Source organism: Apteryx mantelli, chromosome 4, assembly GCF_036417845.1.
Source record: "Apteryx mantelli isolate bAptMan1 chromosome 4, bAptMan1.hap1, whole genome shotgun sequence".
NCBI lineage: Eukaryota > Metazoa > Chordata > Aves > Apterygiformes > Apterygidae > Apteryx > Apteryx mantelli.
Window position 1 is genome coordinate 32,711,998 of NC_089981.1, and position 21,593 is coordinate 32,733,590.

General features: G+C 39.7%; 2 protein-coding genes and 1 long non-coding RNA gene across 4 annotated transcripts in view; 1 reads left to right on the forward strand and 2 right to left on the reverse strand.

Annotated features, from left to right (window-relative positions):
* The window catches only part of HIPK3 (homeodomain interacting protein kinase 3), a 113,201-nt gene extending 94,334 nt beyond the window's left edge, over nucleotides 1-18,867 (reverse strand). Inside the window, exon 1 of the mRNA XM_013957902.2 lies at nucleotides 18,553-18,867. The gene's annotated coding sequence lies outside the window, so the exon portion shown is untranslated. The remainder of the gene's footprint in view (nucleotides 1-18,552) is intronic.
* Nucleotides 18,868-19,336: 469 nt separating this feature from the next.
* The window catches only part of CSTF3 (cleavage stimulation factor subunit 3), a 57,180-nt gene continuing 54,923 nt past the window's right edge, over nucleotides 19,337-21,593 (forward strand). The window contains exon 1 of the mRNA XM_067296177.1: nucleotides 19,337-19,577. Coding sequence (XP_067152278.1) covers nucleotides 19,548-19,577 — 30 coding nt within the window. The 5' untranslated portion in view covers nucleotides 19,337-19,547. The remainder of the gene's footprint in view (nucleotides 19,578-21,593) is intronic.
* Nucleotides 20,105-21,593, reverse strand: part of LOC106497079 (uncharacterized) — a 42,561-nt gene continuing 41,072 nt past the window's right edge. For both annotated transcript variants that reach the window (XR_001294735.2, XR_010884094.1), the window contains one exon: nucleotides 20,105-20,176. This is a non-coding gene — a long non-coding RNA (uncharacterized lncRNA). The remainder of the gene's footprint in view (nucleotides 20,177-21,593) is intronic.

The window sequence follows — 21,593 nt, forward strand, 5'->3', positions numbered from 1 at the left end:
CTTTATTTAAAATTTCTGCATTCTAATACAGTGAGCTACTGGAGTAATGAAGACAGCTCAGATAGGAGAAGATCATAATTCAATGTAATTCATTCAATGAATCCTTTAATATGCCATGCAAGTAACATCCAGGCTTATGAAAATGAAAACACATTAAATGAGCACTGAAACAAAATATCTTTTAAAATGCCAAGCAGCTCAGGATATTAATAGCTGGCTGAAAAATGCCAAGATTCTCATCCATTAAAAAAAAAAAAAAAAGTCTTGTGACTACAACAAAAAAAATGTTGAGAATTCGGGTCCACCAGCACAGATCTGAGTCTCCAATAATTCTGTCAGCACACGGGCAAACAATACTCTTGATTAACCATATTAGAAGTATGTTTGAAATCAGATAGAACACAATTATTTCTACAGCTTTGTATATATGGAATACAAGCTTTAATAATTAAATAACTATTTTTTTATGTCAAGCAATTTCTAGAGTTACCATTCATTCTCTTCTTTAAAACTAGATTTACTGAATTGTATATTTTTATTATTGTTTCATAATTCATCTTAATATTGATGTAGCACAATTTTATTACTATTTACATTTTCTCTGCTCTCGCTTGTACTTCAAGGTGCTGAATTAATGAATTTTTGGAGCACAGATTGTAACTTATAGAGATTCAGAGCTAGCAACATGGATCTGCTGGTTAGTTAATACAAAGCTGAAATTAAAAAAAGGCATACTATGAGGAGGCTCCATTAGTAGTAATAGCTGTATCCTATTAACAAAGGTTAAGTAAAGATTTTAATTCAGAAATCCCTATATATCAAATAAATTACATATTTAGAGTATATCATCTTAGTGCTGTAAAAGCTTATTTACATGAACAATTTCTAGCCACAGGAATAATCACTGTGTAAGAACTCCCAGTGTAATCTTCCGGGAACAAGAGTCTGTTGAATCAGATCGTTATTAAGTATTTAATAGATATGATACTCTTTTATGCACAAAAAAGCATGGTATTGCAGTAATAAAATATTACACTACTCCATGGGCACAGGGAGAAAAAGTAGTGCTTTTATGAACACACTCAGTCCCAGAGGTACCCAGTATGAGAAGGTGTGTGTTAGTTACTGTAATGATATAGACCTAGAAACTAAAACAGATAGCCCAACACACAAAAGATCCTTAGATCTCAGAATAAATAATGGGTCACTTTAAATTCTAGGCTTTGTATTTTTTTTTGAAGTTCACTTATTTATTCTCTTTTTCTAAGACTAATGCTTAGAAAGAAACAAAAAAAAGAACGCATCATGCATTTTTCAAAAACAACAGATTTAGAAAAAAACACCAATTGTTGTGAAACTCAGAAGAATCATTGACCTGCCACTTTTCATTAGAGGGCATTGCAGCCTGTCTTTTCTACATCTGGTGATTGTCTTAATAGGAGATAGAGTCATCTCTGTCCTTCGCATCATCTTGCTGGCAACATTTGTCCTTAGGTGTAGACAGCAGGAGAAATTAATACTCTTCCTCTGGCCTACTTATTGTGGGAAGGGTACACAATGCTGCTAGCAGCTCTTCTTCTACCTGATGCATCCATACAAAAGCCAGGCACAATCTGGCCTCTAATCTAAAGCAGCATTCCAAGTCCACTTTTCTCTCTGTCAAGCTATTTCTCTTGTATTTGTTGCTGCTATGTCTGCAGGAGAGCACTGATAAAAGACAGAACATAACACTACTTGCTAGAGGCAATCATGATACTAACAGACACAGCATAATTTTCCCTCCAAGTTCTGCCAATGTACAGTATTACTGACTTGCAACGTTCTGGTATTCCAGCCCTGGGTAAATTCAAGGAGAGGCTGCCGAACTGTCACGATGCAGTAACACGGACAAGTGTCCAAACCTGTTCCCATGCACTCTGCTTTGCTACACTGCAAAGTTATGTGCCTTTCCTTTTATTGCATTGGGATTCTTTCAGGCAAGCCATTGCCTTACTGTCTAATCTGGAATCTCATTTAGTGGATGTAAAACACTTTGCCCTTCATTGTTGCTGAGCAACAATGATCTGTGTTCAGTCTTTACTTGAGACATCACAGGGCAAAGTGAGTCAGAGCACTTCATACAGGATAGCTCCTGTTGAGGATACACTGTGGGAACACCCTGCCCACTGTTGTATCTGCCTTGAACCCATTTGACAGTACCCTCAACTGTAAAAATGTCCGTGGGAGCAAACAAGACTTCTCTAGAAACCCCTGATTTCATGAAAGAAATTTTGCCCAAACTAAAGGGCTGCTCTGAACTGGCAAATAATAACAACATTCACTTTTACACAGCATCTTTTCTTCAACACTTGCAAATAACTTTTCAAATGTGCAACCCTATATTTTGGTAGACAGAATTTGTCAGAGAAGTGCAGTGTAGAGAAGTCCAGCCCTACCCTACTTTTGTCACTGTGAACTTCATCACTAGTCCTTTAAAGTCAATTGTAAACCTTAAATGCTCATAATACCTCTGTAAAAAGAGTACTTATTGTACAAGTTATCAGATTTGTTTTATGGATACTGGAAATAAGATTAATAAATCGCTTCCTACTTTGTGTTCTCATCCTATGCTCATTCATCTCAGCATGACTGTCTTCTTGTAGTGAAGTAAATGATAGGACTAATATTTGTCAAGTGCACTTTCTTTTCTCCACTCCCTCCAGAGGAAGAAAAGGTTAGAAGGTAATGCTAAAAGAATACCTCTTGCACTTCATGGAGAAAGTGGTCAGTTTTGTGTTAGTTCTTAGTTACTGTGAGAATTAATCCCAATGTCAAGCAGCAGCCCTCCTCAGGTTAAGTGACCATAACTGATACATAATAAATGACATATGCAACTGAAGCAGTGGTTTACATTCAGAATTGTGTTATGTGACAAAAGGTATTATACCAAAAATGAACTTACACTGTGCAATTTGATGCATTATGAGAGTCCTGGTGCCTATACTCCTAGTCATCATTAATAGATGTATTATGCAGAATGCCCAGGATGTATATTTGCTCATTAGACTTTCTAAGGAAACAAATCTCATTGATTACATGAGTTAACCCTCCCCACAAAAACCTTTAGTTGCCTCTCGCTGTGACACAGCTCACCAGATGCTTACTACATATATAAATGTCAGCAACTGACTAGTACCAGGGCTGCCTCCACACTATATGTACTAGAAAACACAGGTAATCTCTCTGAATCTTTCCCAAGACCCATTGCATAGTGCCCAGGTGGCTTTTGCGAGCTGTTTGCACTCAGGCCAGTGAAGCCCGCCTGCCACTGCAGCAAGCGGCAAAGCCCTGCTAGGAAACTAGCCCAGAGAGAGAAGTTTTCTGAAGGAAGTAAGTCCTGGTCACTTGCAAAGCAGGGCAGCAGAAGAAAATCTTCAAACATTTAAAATGTAACTTCTTAGGTATCATTAGTATTAATAATACTTGAGATTATTATTTCTCTTCTTTTCCCAGTTTTGTTTTTTCAAGCTAATCTTCTGATTTTTCCCCTTCAGCATTTGTATTTAATTCTATTTCAAATTCTGTGTGTAGGGTTTTAATTAACTTCCACTTTGGGGCATTAAAAGATTCTGAATCATCCCGCCTTCTAGGAGATTAGTAAATCCAGTGATTACCAACAAAAACGCCACTGAATGCCTGTTATCCACGTTAATTATTCAATTAAAAATATGCTGGAGTTGTCAGCAGGACATTTCCATTTCATGGTTGGATAGAAGAATTTTTCAAAATTGCTCTAAAGCAATATATATTGTTTTCAGAGTCATCTTTCTCCTGTACCTACACATTGGTACAACAAAACCTGTACAAGTATATTAACAGCTCATGTAGAAATCATTCAGTAGGTATGGAGGCTTGTCTTGGACATCTCAGCTAAGATGAAGCTCTCAGATGCACCCCCTTTCGGCATGTGTTTTGGATAGGATACATTTAGTTTCTACCTGACCTTTTAGACACAGGGATGCTCCACATGTATTATTGTCCTGATACTCTTCTCATTTCAGTGTTTAAATACACAGTTATGATCATGAAGAGAATTTTTAGTCTAATCAAGCATTCAGGCTATCAAGAATTCAGAGTAAGGTCCTTAGAGTGATTTCTCCTCTTTCTAGCACTTTAGTGCTCCAATCTTTATTTTTCCTCCATTTTTCAATCTTGCTTTTGCATTCACAGTGCCTATGTGCTGGCTTACAGTCTGGCTACAGCCTGAAATGAGTTGACTGGCTAAGCTGGCGAGAAAACCCAGTAGCAGGTGGAAGACTGGCCTAGGAAGGAGCCCTTCCTAATAGATATTGAAAACACAGCCAATACACTAACTGAAATATGCTTCCCACCGGCTCTTTCAGCTCAAGTTCATTTATGCCCTCATACTTCATCATCATGGCAAATTAAACAACTCTTAACATCATACTGCAGAAATCTGTGTGTATTTCAAAGGAACCTTTCATTTTTGGAAACCATTTGTGACACCTATGGAACCCAATGGGTAAAGAAAGTGTTGGACAACATCCAATAGCGGTTTGCCAAAGTACACAACTTTGAGATCAGCTACCCCACAAAGCATCAGGACACGGAGATCTCACAGTAGCTGTCTGAGCTTGACATTATCAGAACATTTAGCCACTACAAATAAAGATACTCTAGAACACAGAATCTGAGCCGTCTGTCTGGATTTACACCTGCATAGGCAATACTTACAAGGCATCCCTGCCTTTTATAAGACGACTTTCAAATGGAGGCCACCAAAGAACACAGCTTACATGTACACTGTTTTGAGGGAGGAGAGGAGCAAATAGCTTCTTCCAAGAGAGCAGATGGTGTATACAGGAAGCCTGTCAGTTCAGAGTGCCTCATAATTCCAGTTATATTCTCTGTCCATCTCACCAGTGAGAGCAACATTGCTGATCAAGTTCAAAATGGACTCTGGGGGACAGTGCAGATAAATGGTAAACTGCTATGCATGATGCAAATGAAATGAATCAGTGATTATTGTTAAAGAGGCCTGCCAAACATACATATATATATATACATCTCCCTTGTTTTTTATTTTTAAGTGTGTATATAGGCTTCATGCTTTCTATTTTCAGGTGCATTAACATCTGCTGTACAGACACAAAAAACCAGCAAGGTTAGACAAACAACTATACGCAACTTCTGACTTTAATATTAAAGAACTGTGTCTGCTGCCTATCTCTAGAGATGGTTCTTTGGTTTGAGGCTAACTGAAAAGGTCTCTACCCCCTATTCTTAACCAAATGTAAATTTAGCAGACCACTAAAACTATCACAACTGCATCTGTTTGGAACAGCCACAGTTTTATCCTTCACTGGGCCACTCCACACTTCTGGGAGGCTAGCATGGACAAAGCATTGGTGTTCGATCTTAAATGGAGAAATTGCTTGTTCCAGTCCAACTTTGTAATGCTCCTGCTCAGCCTTCAGTATCAGGGTTGAGAGGTGGGAAGACTGCCATTTGGTAAAGCTACCATCAGCTTCATGCAGGCTATGGCTGGCTTGCTGAGCAGCGCTTCCATTCCCTCTTCTATCCAAAGCAGATAAGCAGGGCACAGAATAGTAATGTAAAATGTAAATTAAAAAAAAAGTGTTCTTTTTATACACCATTTTTGTCCCTGTTTTCTCTTCCCAGTTGTATAGGGGCTTTAATGGGAGAAAAAAAAAAACCAGAAATTCTTAATCTACAGCCATGCCATTGTGTGTGTAAATGTACCCCAGTGACTTATTTTTATGGAGTTGCAGGGTTGTCCTTGTGTTACCTCAGTAACAACTTCTACACTAAGATACTTGAAGTAACCAGGGCACAATTTAATGAGTACCATAGCACATTGTCTGTAGTCTTAAAGCTACTTGAGTAGTGTCTGGGAGGAGGCTGTTTACATATTACCTTGGCATTTACAAAGAGAATATGAAGTAGACACCGTAACCTATGACACACATGCAAATCCAAGTGCTGTGCAAAGCAGTGTGACAAAATTATTCATAGAAATAACAGAAAAGTGACCAGAGTACATGTATTGAGTTTTGTCTTTTTTCTAAATATCATATACATTTCTTTTTTTAGTTTATATTATCCTGTCTGAATGCAAATTATTAAATCAAACTTTCTGTAAGAAAGAAAAGACATAGGAAACTGAACAAAGGCAAAAAAAAAAGAAAAAAAAAGTCTTATAAGCCTTTATGGAGAACAGGGAACATCCTGCAAAGAAAGTATCCCAGCCTGGTATCCTCTAGGCTATTAAAGTTTTACATTCCCCAAGCCAAATTTTGGATTTTGTTTCCCAGATTGCTAAAGGAGCTAGCCTATAGTAAAGAACCACCTGTGGTGAGCTTCAAGCATAGCAGCAGCAGCACACAAAGACAGCAATGCAAAAAGTAGAGCAGATGCTTTATGAATACCAGAGATGGCTGTGATGGGGTTCTCAAAAGCTGCTAAGTAAAGTTTAAAAAGTAATTAAGACACAGGCCTATATTCCTGCTGCTGCTTTTACCTTGTTGCTCTTTGTAATTGGGACCTTGTTTATAAAGTCTGTTTATTTTTTCCCTCCTGAGTCAAACAGTCTAAAGATGCCATACCTGTCAGGACACACTGCCAGCCCCCCTGGCCCCCCCCCTTTTTTTTTTTGCTCAGGAAACAGGCAGAGGATGTAGGCCAGACAGCCAGCTCAATGCTGACTTTATGATTTCTTCTAAAGAGAACGTTAGATAGCCAGTTCCCAAAGGGATTTGAAGGGGCAATGGGTGTCAAAAATACAACTTGTTCTGGAACTACAGCACCTCTTCACACTTGTATAATAAGCGTTAAGGACAAGAAGACATTATTGTTGCAATTAGTGAATAAATGCAACAGTTTATAGGACCTGATAGATCTGATGTGCAGAAAACAGTGCTGCACTCAAAACAAGGTGGCTACCTTGAATATAAAGTCACCCCATTTTGCAGTTAAAGCTCTGCAAATTACAACCAGCAATTTTTTAACACAGTTCACTAGCAAGACCTTTGGGAGTTTTACAATTAACTTCTTTGGGATCAAAATCTAATCTAAAGACAAGGATAAACTAAGGACAAAAAATAAGGTTCCAACAGCAAACATGAATGACAGTCATCTTGAGAGCACAAGCTTGGTAGATGGTGGGTCCGAACTTTCTCTTCCCTTAGTAACAGCTATCCTAGGTCTGACTGTTGCTTATCTTTTTATAGTATTTTTCAAGTTAAATTCCAATTTGAAGAAGCATTCATTCATTAGAATTAGCATTCTTTAATTAGAGATGGATTTGACTGTAAATTTCAAGCCTGGTTCAAAAGTGCCTATTAGTCTGAAGGAGGATAAGCAGTTAGTGCACTCAGTTCTTTCCCTATAGAGAGACATGCTTTGACATGTTGAAGTTAGATTTAGCTTTGAATCTTGTGATTTTTTATTTATGCAATTGGCTAAAGAGCAGGCAAAGAAGGGCTATTACTCCTTCTTACAGTAATAACCTTGTGGAGTTGATATTCTCCCTTTATTTCAAAGACTTGATATCAGCTTTAGTCCATGGCAGGTTTCACTCTTACACCTTTTGCTACTGTACTCTATTTCAGACAATTCTTTCAGTATGTGTCCCTTTTTAATAGAAGCAAACTGCATTAACACCTAAAGAGAGAACTACTCACAAGGCCAACTAATGAGATTGTTCTCTCACTCCCAGTAAGAAATCTGGGCAACTCCTATAAAAGATATTCCATAGTTATTTGAAGTACTGATCACAAAAGGGTAACACAAACTTTTCTCTGAATTTTATCACTTCATAATTACCTAAAGTACTTCCTCACCTTTTTAATTTCAGAACATAATGGGAAAATGCATTTACTCAAAATCTTTTGGAAATATGAAAGTAATTGCTTTCCTTGAAATCCTACATTTTCAAATAATCATTTGTGAATTCAGAAAAAAATTATTCCTAAAGCAAAAAGTAAAGTAGTTTCTCAAACTTGTCTCTCATTTATCTTTCTTACATTACTGTAATTTCTCAGTCATTTTCTGTTCACTGTTACTCAGATGTTTTACTGATAATGGTGGCCAGGTTATGAGAAAGCTGAATCAGATAGCTCCGAGACAACGTTATCACCTTAGATGTACGTAACTGATGTCCCACATTTGGTAACAGTTCAGTTTATTTTCTAAAACCATGTGTAACATAACGAAAGCATGAGAAGAATGTATAAGCAATACCTTGAGTATCCAGAAACAACAGTGTTAGCCCAAATATCTCCTGAAGTCTGTCTGAACTAATATGTACTTTTATATTATGAAATATTTTAAACAGGCTTAAAAGATAGATTTCCACATCCAGGACTGAACTTGTCTCTTCACTCCTTATATCTGGGTTTCATACATGCTTTTTTGAATGCTGTTACCACCATGCGCTGTATGGCCTCCTTTTTAATATGAGTTAAATATAAAATCAAAATGAAAGAAATGCAGCTGGAAAAGAGAAACTGCAGATGCTTCCTTGACTTTATACATGTGTGTAGATATACTGATAGGCATTTAAAAAAGCTGTAGAGACATTTAAAAAATGTATTTAATCTAACCAGTTGGTTCTCTCAAGTAGTAGTACTTCTGTTTGAGTATTAGTGATGCGTGCTCAAATTTTAAGCTCTTAGGAGAAGGCTAAAATCAGCCTTAGCAGTTCTTAATCCACAGTTTTATTCTGAAGACTTTGAAAAGATGAGTAAATATATTTCAAAATTTATCATGACCATAAGGGTCATTCCTCACTATATTTAAAACAGTGGCACTTTTCCTCATTACCTCTTGATATTAACTTGCATTTCTCATTGAGTTCTCACATTACTGACACGTACAGCAGTGTTTTCCGCTACAAACTCAGATATATTTGGAAAAGAAAAATATGTAATGATTGGTAAATATCTTCCATACTGGTAACTAGTTCTCAGAGAGCTGGATACTGTGAGAAAAACATGGAAAAAATCCAGAATTTATAAACATATGAATTCTCAAAGCAAACACGAAAGGGAGAGTAGCAAAAGAAAGGAAGGGGAATCATTGTGAAAAACAGCAGGTAATAGTAACTAAAGGGTACTATAGAAGTGAGTCATACAGAAAGGAGAAAACAGAAGACGAAGTAGGAAGATAAAGATATACATGAAAAAAGCATATTGGGATAGATCAAATACCTAATTCATTAAGTTTTTTAACTACTCTAAGAAACACAACACAACCTTCCAAACCTGCTGTCTGTCATCTTTTCTAAACATGACTACATCCTTTGATGAGCAAACAACTAACCCAGACACTATTACAGGTTCCATCCTTCAGTCTATCACATGTGCACGTTACCATCATTTAGCTTACCATACTCCCTGAATGCTTATCTTCCTCATGTGCTAACCATGAAGCAAGTTATCACATGCTTTTCAACAAGAGTAATACATCCTTCCATAACACCACACCATTGTTGATAATTTCCATGCTGCTGCCATGTCCTGGGTCTCACTAGGACATAGACAAATAGAGCTGCCTGGTTCTATATTTGAGACTTCAGTGCCACAGTATACTATATTATTTCTTGCTTGCACTTGGAAGGGATTAAGAAATAATTTCTCTGTTCATCTGTGGGATCACAGGAAGATAAAGGAGGCTGCCAAAATTAGTTTCTCAGTAGCAACCTAGTTAATGTGGTGGTAGGCTGTTACACGATAGAGAAACGGATTCTGCACTCTGTGATTACTATGACATGCAACACTTCTGCTATGAGATAGCAATGGGAGTTTCAGAAGCTGTTTTAGAGCTGAAGTACATGGAAGCATTAGTAGCAGCTTTATAAGACTTTGTGACACAGAACCAATGGACTGAACTGGTTCTGTTCTTATGGACCAGTGATTCTTACACAGGCTACGTTTCACTCAGGGACATGAGCACGTACTGCAGAAAGTACATTTTGATGGAAATATGTTTAACTAACAGCAGGTCAGAGCTTTTTATATTCATAGAGCTTGGTGATAAAGTCCCCTGGTACTTTGAGCATCCAAATAATAGCCTGAAGGCATGTTTCTACCATTCTGTGAAAACAATTATCCCAAAATTGTTTCAGATCTGCTGGCAATAGGTTTGGAACCGGGAAAGCTACAACTGCTAAAACGGGCACTGGGATTTACAAGGTAATTAATGTTGAGAATATTCCCCGAATTATTGTGGTGTTTGAGTGGATGGAATTCACAAACTGGGCTGGCATACATCTATCCTCCTATGCTCATCATTTCTAACAAATTATGTAATTAAAATTAAATTAAAAGGAAAGTTGCAGGATTTGCACATTTCAAGTCAAATTTGCATTGAGATTCTCTTTTTCCATACAGTGAAATGGATGTATACTTCTGACACACACCATCCATTGCTTTGGTCTTTGAAGTGACAGAGACAGACTGAAACTACTGCAAGAAGAATAGAAAGACTAAGTGGTGAGTAATAAAGGTAGATCGCCCCGGTCAGGTAGACAAACAATTATAATAAAAATCCATGGGACACACTTTCTTGCATTAAAATCACTGCAGGATCACTCTGTTCTGTGTGATTTTAGCTGCATGTGTGCGTGTATATATATATATATATACACACACACACACGCACAATTCACTGTACTAACTTTAGAGTAACAAAATAGGACAGGAACTGCTTCATGGCCTGCCCTGTAGTTTGAGTAGGTGAGTTACCCTCAACTTTGAGGCTTGTAACTGCCTCACTGTACAGCAATAGCAACTCTCAAACTATGTGAGAATCTGTACCATAATCAAGGAAGAAACTTGGTTAAGTATTAAGTTATCAAATGAAGAAAGGGCAAAGAAAAGAGAATGTCCCTTTTCTACGTCATCCTTTTTGCCCAGACATTAGTATTCAGGCTCTGGGAAGTTACTGCTTGGAACAAGAGCCAATATACAAGCCTGACTTCTGTAAGACTTCTCCTCCTCTTTGCTTTCAATATGGTGTTAGTATGAGATGGCTTTTCCTTAGTAAACACTTGTCCATTCATTATTAAAAAGTGCCAAAATAACACAAGGGGGAAAAAAAGGGGGGGGACACAAGTGTGCTGTGAAATGAACTATAATGTAAAATCTGGTTTAAATACAATCAATACGTAATCAGAGCTGCCTAGAAGAGGCAGTACTTTTCAGTTAGTTGACCTGAAGGACATTTTTTTTTCTTACATTTATGCTGAGACATTTCCTTTAATTAAGGCTTCAGAATGTGATGTTATGCTATTTTAAAAAGAAATGAAAAACAAAGCAAGTTCTACTTTAGCATGTGGTGGTTGAGCTGAAGTGTCTTGACTGAGGTTCAGAAGCAGTAACTTAGCTGCTAGCTGTAATTGTAGCTACAGAAGAGAATTTAAAAGTACCTCTTTACCTTTATGTCCCTATTAATATTACCAAAAGATGATGTGCATCTAACACTTGAAATCACTTTTTTTTACTAGAGGATACAGCTCTGTCAACATGAAGCCCAAGTTCTCATAAAAAAAGGCTCTGGCACTGTTCGTTAACATCAAGTGCGTATTTAACTGTCTACTTGCTCAATCTAATCACCATGGTACCCAAATGCTTTATAGATATGTATGAAAACATGATCCTTAATTCAAAGAGCAGGCAATCTGCCAAGGTAAATTTACCCAGGGATGAACTCCAAGGGGGTTGTTATTCCAACTGCAGCTTGCAGGCCTAAATTTGGACAAGGTAACATCAGTAGTATGGGGGGGAGGGGTGCACAGGAGTGAGAAACATAGTTATTTCTTCAAAAAAAACTTTGATAAGCATAAACTCTGACAATAGCTGGAGCAAAGACAGAACTGTAGCTTAAGGTGGGACCCAAAGAGCACAGTGGCAATAGGCTTTGAAGCTGAACTGAGGCAAGGAATATTTTGTGGATCAAGCAGGAAGAGAGGGGGTGATTGCTCTTCTAGCACCAGGAGGATACAGCCCTTTCTAAGATTCATAAGTCAAGTCTGCCTAAAACAAGGAGATTAAAACAACTCAGGTTCTCTCACATTGCTTCCAGGCTTCTTAGAGTTTGTGATGTATTTGGAGCACAAAATTAAGTTTTGTTTCGTAACAGAAGGAAACTAACTTACAAGAAAGAAAGAAAGAAAGATTGATGATTCTTATGTAAACCCTTGTTTCCTGGAGCTAAGCTTTCAAGCAAAACATCAAATAGTACAGTTGCGTGGCAACCTCCCCACCCCCATTACAGGTGGGCTGGCTCACCAGTTCCACCTTTCCGGTTTCTCTAGGCTGCACAAACACAGCACTTCAATACATAGGATATATGTCTGCAGGGTGAACTTCTACTTTGTGGAGAACTTGTATTTAAGAAAACAAGAGTGCTACCCAAAACAGCCTGAGGTAGAAAATTGGTGATGCTTTTTGTTTACGTATTTCAGCATATTATGAAAATGAATAGTATCTAATGTCCTGAAAACTTAATTTTCTGTCCTTGTTGTATGACGATTCGATCATTCAGCTATGTAGAATGCATGTAAGTGCAAGCACTATGTTTAGATAGTCAATTTTTACTTACAAACAATCATTAACATTTACTGAAACTCTCCAGTATTGTTTCTGATAATCAGTTAACATAAAATTTCGTATCACTGAACCTGAGAAATAAGTGCATCAACATCACGCTTTTAAAAGGCTTTGCCCGTGTATTTACAACCAGAGTAAGCATGTACTAGAAAACAATTGAGGCTGAACACTGGTATGCAAAAGCGTGCAACGCCAATTACAAATATGCTCTGCTCCACCTCACTTTGTTCTCCTTTTTATTTGCTTGATGATGACTGCTATGTTAAACAATGTGACCTTCCCTCTCTGATTTCCATTCATCCTTTGATGCCTGTATTTTTCTTCCACATCCTTCTGTTCTCCACTCTTATTATTACTTTGAGTATTAATATCTTTAAAACCAGGATGTGCATGATTTTTTCTAAAATAAGGCAAAGCTGAAGTACTTAAAAAACGATTCATTTTTGCAAGCTGTGACTCATAGTAGGATTCATAAAGCTACTTCTGATGTCAAATAGTAATGTGGCAAGAAAAAAGTCCTGTAATCTAGACATAAAACAATCCAAAGTTACTGCCATACCATCTTCTCTGCTGGGCTGCTGCCAGGTACGTGCTGCTTGTGCCCTCGCTCCAATTCCAGAGAAGCAAAGCAGTGTTTGTCTGCCACCTCCCGGGTGAGTCACAACGCAGGGGAGAGAGCAGACAAGATCTGACAGGGACAAGATGCAGAAAGAGATCTGGCCACAGTAGCAGTCATTAAACATATTTTAACTACTTTAAAAGTATTAGGTTACAAAGTCAAACACTCAAAAATTTGAAAATACTAGAATTATAGTGAACTATGCCACTGTGTTTGTATACACTGTTTAATCTTTATCTCTCTAACTGCAATGCATTTATGCTTTCCTTTGGATCCCACTTTAATTCAGTACACAGCCAAATAGCATTATCCAGTATTTCTTTTTATCTTCAGCCTGCAAAGCGAGTTTTCCTAGATGTTTCTATTTTTCTGCCTGGAAATTTTGTCCAGGCAGAATTGGAGGCTGTTAGTCTCTCTTTCTCCCCCCGATATTCAGACACTCGGAGACACCATTACCAGCCAGCTGGTAGGCATCCAGGAATGCCAAAGAAATGGCTGCTGGACATGCGAGACCTACTGTGCATGTACTGGAGAACTGATCTTTGCACATACTATACACCCAATGCATTCAGGACATGTTGGACTCACTGCATATATACTATAAATGGTACATCCACATATATCTGTCCAGAAATCTTATTAAAAAAATAATTAAAAAAAAGCCTGTAACCCTGCCTCTGAGGATATCCAGCTGTTGGCTTAAACAATTTTCAGCACGATTTTCACTGCTTAGTGTTTCATCATTATAATACAGTTTTAAACAGAAGAGATCCAGCTTTAGATGGCAGTTCATTATGGTAAATTTTCCAAAGAACTCACAAGGCAATATAAATAATAGTTGACAAATATTAATATTCATACAAAGTAGCAAGTGGTGTTACAGAAAGAAAAGAGAACAACTACTTATACTGGAAAAGAACATTAGAGTAAAAACAGAACAAGACTTGGGAAAAGGTGGTTCAATCTAAATGTGGATTATATATACATTTCTTGGAAAGCTGATTCACAGCTGACAAAATATAATCTAGGCAATACTGTGTTAAATAGCTTAAAACAATAGCAAGTTCAAGCCAATGAACTTATGTTAAAGAGGCTAGAATTCAATCAATTTTAACACCTTATACTACTAAAATACATTATTAAAAATATGCAGTCTGCTACTATTTTGTACTTTTCACCTTAATTATTCACTAATCCATTTACTTTTGTTTTCTGCTTATATACAAAAATTCTAAATTGGTTTCACTCTCCTATATAAACTCCTTCAAGACTGGCAAATTTCTCTGTTCTGCAAAAAAGAAACTTTCTCTGATTGCATTACACCCACACCATTTAGCACTGCACATCATAGATTCTCTTCTTTTCAACTTCATAAAAGAACACTATGATCATGAAGTCTGATTCACTGGGCAACACAGGATACAGAACTTCATCCATTGCTAATGCTGATATAACTAACCACAGAGGTTTCTGTAGCCGTAATCTAGACACCTTTCCTGACACATGAACCTCACTGTGCACATCCCATGCTGCAAACCTCTACCCGGATAATAATCACCAGCACCTCAGATATTGGTAGCTGGAATAACACACACATGGCATATGCCCACTATGACCTTCTTGCACAGGGCTATTGCTGTACAGATTGCCTAGAGCAGTTAAATGGAAAGGATGATAACAGTAAGCATGAGTTGGAAAGACGTCAGAACTAGAATGAAATAAGAGGTCTCCTTCCCAAACGCCAACGATAACAGAGACCACTACTGTATCCGGCATGATAGACGCAGCAACAGATCCAACAGCTGGGTTGAATGATTTTGACATTTTAAGAGCTCCCATATTCTGAACTCTGACAGTGCATGTCTCAGTCTGATCAAGTCTCACGCACTAAGCATGCGCCCCACTACTTCAGTCTCCTGCTTCAGCACCTGCATCTTATGTATGTAGCACAAAGGAAGCTCCATGGTCCTCTGTAGTGCTGCATTGCACCTGACGTGGGGATCACAGAGTGAGAAAAACACTCAGAAAGGAACCTATTTGAGAGAATGTTACTCTAACAGATCTGATGCCATGGCTCCTACCAGTCACATACCCATGCAAATAGAGTTTCACACGCTGCCATTCCTGTCAGCTGAAAAGTCCTCACAGGATACATTTTCAGCTGAGTCCTATTGCCTTCTCCTCACTGCCCAAATCCCTATTGCTGTTTCCTTCACTCTTCACTGCAAACTCCAACAGTGCCAGCGCAGAGCCCAGGAAAACAAACTTAGCAAAACTTGTTAGTTTGGGTTTTGCTTACTTCCTCATCCTTACAGTTTATGCAACCAATTAGTGGGACACACCTCACTTGAAACCAGCGGATGTCAAATGGGGAGGGAAACCAGTTTGGCCAAAACATGAATTTCATTCTTAATTATGGCCTACAGGGATATAAATTTAGACTACCTTCCTTCTTTAGCTCACAGAATTCCAAGATGTTGTCAATTTACAAAAAACGAAAGGATACATTACAAGCTCTATCCTGCTGTGCTCTCAAGCACAGAAGAACTATCGGCTGAGCTAACCATCAACCCACCATCACTCTTGATATCAGCAAGATGGGGTCTGTCCACTTTCAGGTCAATGTGTCTTCACCCTATCTATGCTGAAATCTGTCCCAGAGGAGGGCTAACACAGCCCACAGCCTCCAACAATATTATGATGGAGTAGGAAGAACAGTCCCCAGTGCTCTCTGCATTCAAGCAGCTTGAGATTCAGCATTAATACACAGAAATTAATGGGGCAATTCAAACCTAAGTGCTGTTAAAGCTCTCTAGGTTTGAGCAGATAATACATCTGTGAATGAATCATACTGAAAAAAATAAAAGATTCAAAACAATATTTTCAGTGGTTACAGAGTTACACTAAAAGGGTTGCACAAAACCTGGGATTTCATAGCTAGTAATAAATAATTTGCTGTAGCAGCTAAAATCACTCAGAAGACTTGCACATCAACTCTATTTGATAATCATTGACCAAGCTCTGTGCAAGCAGCCTCCTTTCAAATTTACTCCACTTTGTGGTTTGACAAGGTCTTGGCCCAGCAGCTTTCAAGGCTAAATGTCTATTTGCTTCAAGATCTGATTTTTTTGTAGCTGTTTTTTGAGCAGCATGTAATTTGTGTCTATTTTTTCCTAGCAGAAATATTTAAGCACCACTGAACTACTATACATATAGCAGGAGTCTTCAATTTGTGCTCAGTTTCATATTTATTTTCAATTTCTGATGCATATCTTCTGCATCACTCACTGAGCACCACAATCCACAATAATTTGCTTCTTAACTTACAGCTCACCATTAAGTTTCATGTCAATTATTGAACTAAGCATGAATCATTACAGTATAATTCATATTAGCAATGTCCTGTTGCTTTGATATCATGAGGCACTCAATAATTAGACCACAACCTTCCCAAGCAGACAGGCCTGTAATACTGTCCTGACTGCTCCAGTTAAATCAGACTAGAAGACTTGAGCTAGTCCAGGTGAGACGACAGCTTCAGAAAGAATGGAAGCAACAGCCACATTCTAAAACAACATTTGAGCGATGCAGAAGGAATTAGCAACTAAACTGTTGTTGTAAGCCTAGCTGCTGCATCCCTATTATTTGCTCTCATACCATCGCTAAGAAAGTTCCAAATCAGCCTATCAAATGGGTCAGCTAAATCAAAGTTATAATGTTATGAACCCCAGCTGAAGACTCCCGCATGAGGGCAGAATTTAAGTTACAATGAGGCAAAACTTGAGTTAAGCTAACAAGACTGTATCTAAACTTAAATATAAAACAAAGAAACAGTTTCAAGTTACTTTGAAACATAATCTACGATTTATACACAGGTTTTATAAAATACTATCAAAACATATCTTCGTGATCACACAGTTGTGAAAATTTTCACATTTAACTGCAAAACAAGGCAAGCCCTTAAGGATGAAATGATAAGGCACAACATAACAGTAATTTAAAACTTAAGTTTCTTTCTGTAACTTAGTGCTCCTTTTAATTTTCTTAGAGTAATACATCAGAGAGAGAAGACCATGTATGAAAGCTGTAGTTGATGCAAATTACTCTGGCAGTACTGACATAAGGAAGCAGGTTAACCTGTATTTACAGCAGCTGGGGTTTTGCCCCAGGTCTACTCTGTACATGGAATTACAGAAATCGAGAGCAACAGCAGTTTAAGAGATAGCACATTATTTATTTATTTTGGGGGTGGGGGAGATTATAGGAGATAAGGAACAAAAGTCTAAATGACATTAGGCATTATCCATTTTGCTCTTTACTAATTTGTTCTGTTAAGCAAACAAGAAGTCACTGGCAATGTCATCACTTGAAAACACCTTTATCACTTTAAGAAACTGAACAAGAGAGTCCCAAAGAAGCAGCTAAAATTAAAGCAGAAACACATTTGAACAAAAACCCCAAAAAACTGAGCAAAAATTCACCAATGCCACTAAGATGTGCAGCTAACACATCAGAGGCCTGGAATAATACAGGTACATACTTTACATACTATCTATTTAGAAGTTTCACCAGCATCACTTTGATTCCTTATATAGGAACTGGTTGCTAGGCAGAAATGGAAAAGCATTACACTGGTGAATCAGTAAAGCAATTTTTTTTTTGAATGAAATGGTACTTATATATCAAATATTTTCAAAATAAAATTTGTTGTGAAGAAGAAATTAATAAGTCATTAGAAACAACAAATTAGTCTGCTATCATAAAATCATCATCCTCTAAGAAATCCAAAACCAGAACAGCTTGTCTATCAAGACAGATCGATAGGTGTATTTGTATTTCACTTCTGAAGAATGACTAAATCAGAATTCTTCAAGAACACTGATAAGAAAAATAATGTTACAGATTGGTCAAATAAGTGCTTACTATCTGCCCAATTTTTTTGGTTAAATTGAAAAAAAAAGTAATTATCATGTTCTTCTTATGTCCTTTTCCATACATTATTGTAGTTTAACAAGGTGACTTCTGGAAGGTAAAGTAGAAAGGAACCCCAAAAGTCCTAATATCAAGTTATTTTAAGTGTTTCTGCATAAATGACTGCATTACACAATTTTAAGAGGACTTACACTGCTGTTGTGAAGGCAGCTGAGAATGTCAGCTTTCACCTTGGTACCTGCAAAGCCTCCTTCAGTGACAGTTTCATATAGCAGACTGCTTCTATGCAGTGGCTGACTCAAGGCCCTTCTCTCACGGAGAGACTGGTGATTGCTTTGTAAATAAAGGAGTTTTGGGAAGAGCTGTCACCTGTGTCCTTGAGATGTTCTGAGATGATGACCTCTTAGCCTGTCTTTTGAACTTGTCTCCTTGATCGGCAAGAGCTTCTGTGGAGCGGGAGGGACGGACCTACTGCCGGCAGACATTGCTGACAGGAGCCTACAAAGCGCAGGGCGCCGGCTGGGGGTGAAGCAGCGACCGTTGGAGAGGCAGCGCCATGCCAACACAGTGACCGCTGGCCAGTCCCTAAGGCCCCCGGGCTACAGGGCATCGCCGCGCCCTCACTGCTGGCCGCTCCCCACGGGCGTTCACGTAACCAGCGGCCCGCCAGGCGCGGGAGACCGAGCGACGCCAGCTGAGATCCATTGCTGCTGCCGCCGCCGCCGCGGGTGGCGCCGCCGCGGCCCCCAGCCCAGCAGCTCTTCCGGCCGCGCCCAGCTCGCGCCGCCGCTCTGGCCCCGCCCCCTCCCAACGGCCGCCCAGCCCCAACGGCTGCGCCGGGCCTCACCCCGCCCCGAGGCCACCAGAGCTCGGGGAAAGCGAGGCACCTGAGACAGGCCTGCGCCTAAAGGCGCCGGGGAAGCAAGCCAGGCTCTACGGCAGGGGCGGAACAGAAACAGCCCCTGCACCATCGCAAGCCTCCCTTTGGGCGCTCCCCGAGCCGAAAAACTCACTGGCGCTTCCGCCTCGGTGCGGCGTGTTGCCGCAACGACGTGCGTCGCTACGCACTTCCTCTCTGCCACCTGCTTCCCTGCGCGCCGCCGCGCGCCGCCCTCTCGAGCCGAGCCGGCCCTTTCCCAGCTCCCCCCGCGCGGCGCCGCTCCGCCCTTCCCCCCGCCCCTGCTGAAAGCCGAACCGGAGGCGGCTGGGCGGCCATTTTGTTCCTAACGCTGTTGGAACCGTCGGCTGCGGCCGCAACGGCTGGCGGGGCCTGGGAGCCGCCCGCGGCGGCAGCGCTGGCCTCTTTTTAAAGGGGTTTTTAATTCGTTTTGGGGTTTCGCGCCTCGGCCCTGTTTTAGCCCGCCATGTCCGGAGAGGGAGGCGCTGGCGACCAGGTGAGCGGGAGGCGGGTGAGGTGGAAGGCCGCTCCCCGAGGGGCCCGCGGGCCGCTGAGGGGGGCCGGGGCTGCCGTGGCGGCGGTGCGACCAGGGGGGACTCTGCGGCGGCGGTGACCGCGCCGGACCGGGCCCTGCCCTGCCCTGCCGGGGTGGCGGGGCCCGCCGTGTGGCGCAGCGCGCGGGGCTGGCCGCCGCCCGGGGCCGCGGCCGGGCTGGAGACTGCCGCCGCGCCGCGGGGCGCCCCTGGGGCTGGGGGAAGCGGGGGCGGTGAGCGGCCTTTACCCCTTCTTTGCCCCTTGGTCCCTGCTGGTCTCCTCCGCGGCGCGGTCAGCAGACGGCTCCCTTCCCCCTCTGCACACACCCATTTTGAGGAACTCGGCTTCTTCCTTCAGCGAAGTATCGCTGAGACTCCCCGGCGCGCTGAGGCGAAGGCGGGGGATGCGCGGGGTTACTCCCAGCCTCCTGTGTCAGTAAAATCGGGGAAGCCCTGAAAACTTTTTGCGTTTCTGGTAAGCAAACTTTATTTCAGTTCAAGGCAGTCCAGTGAGCTTCGCTTTCCCCGTCTCGTTTACTGGTAGTTACTGGTTGCACACACCCTGGAAGAAAATTCAAATTTGAACAAGCTGTTTGCTTTAAGTACGTTTGCAATGTTTTGTAAGTGAGCGTTTGTTGAACGTACGCATTGAACATATAAGGCTGTGTGCCTCTTTAATGATGCTTTTTTTTCCTCTAGAATAACACAATACTAAAACATCTTCAAGTTTGAAACAATAACAATTCAAAAACATACTTATTAAATAAAAAACTTCTTGTGGTACAATATTCTCACTGTTGGGGAGGAATAACTCCTGTTTCAGTTGGTTTTGGCTCAGTTTTTTAAATATGTATTTATCATGACTTTTTACTTCCTAGGCAGATGCAATCTGAGTATTTTATGTCATCTTTTTAAATCTGGTGTTGTGGTGAAATAAGTTTCCGAATTTGGGCAGAACTTCTCCAACAGGCCTTTTTGGTAGTTAGGGCTATGTTTAAACTCTATATTAATTTGGGGGGGATAGGTAAGAAAGTTCCAGACTTAGTGGAGGAGTGGTTAATACCAGTATGGCATGCCTTAGTGGCCTATATAGCCTACAGAAATACTTAAAAGGAAGCCAGTGACTTAATGTTCTCTTTTTCAGAAGCTTTTCTTTATAGAATTTAAGTCTCCCGCCAAAACAGTTTAGGCTTCTGTATCTGTGGGCCTGTACTGAAAGGGTGGGATGTAAACTCTTCATAAGATCACCAGTTCTTGGGGGTAGAGGAGTATGCAATTTTTAAAATATTCTGTTTATGTCTACTTATGAAAGAAAACATACTATGAATTACCCACATAGATGCTAGAAGTCAGGTTAGTAAATAGACTTTTATAGTATGTTTAAGCAAGATATTCTTCAGAACGATATACTCATCCTAAGATAAAGGGCTGCAAAGCAGTAAGAGTATGCTGCAATAAAATATTGATAATCCTGGTGCGTAATGTTTCACATTTAAGCTACCCACTCCAATATATTAAAAAAGTTACATTGGCATTTAATTGCATACATTTGGTTAAAGTAGAGTGTTAATTTCTGTAACTTGTATACGTTACTGCTTAACTTAAAGAAGAAGCAAACGTTGCTGACTTAAGGTTTATTTTCTTCTTTTGCAAAGCAAGAATGTATATACAAAAGGTTGATTTACTGTCTGTATACTAAAGTAAAAGCGATTTTAAAAGGTACAATTAGGTTTAATATTATGGCTCTATGTCTCAGAGGCTTTTAGTATTCAAAAAAATTTGCAAATCATTTTTTGCAGCCATATAAAACACGTAGCTTAACATAAAGCTTGATTTTTTTTTTTGGTATTTTTTTTCCTGATTCATGTTAAGGTTGATTCTTTACCCAGTTTTGCTTATAGTTTCTACACTGGGTACACTTCAAGTCAAAAAAAGAAGCTATTCTAGGTTTGGTTAAGTGTATTTTTTTTTCCTATCTC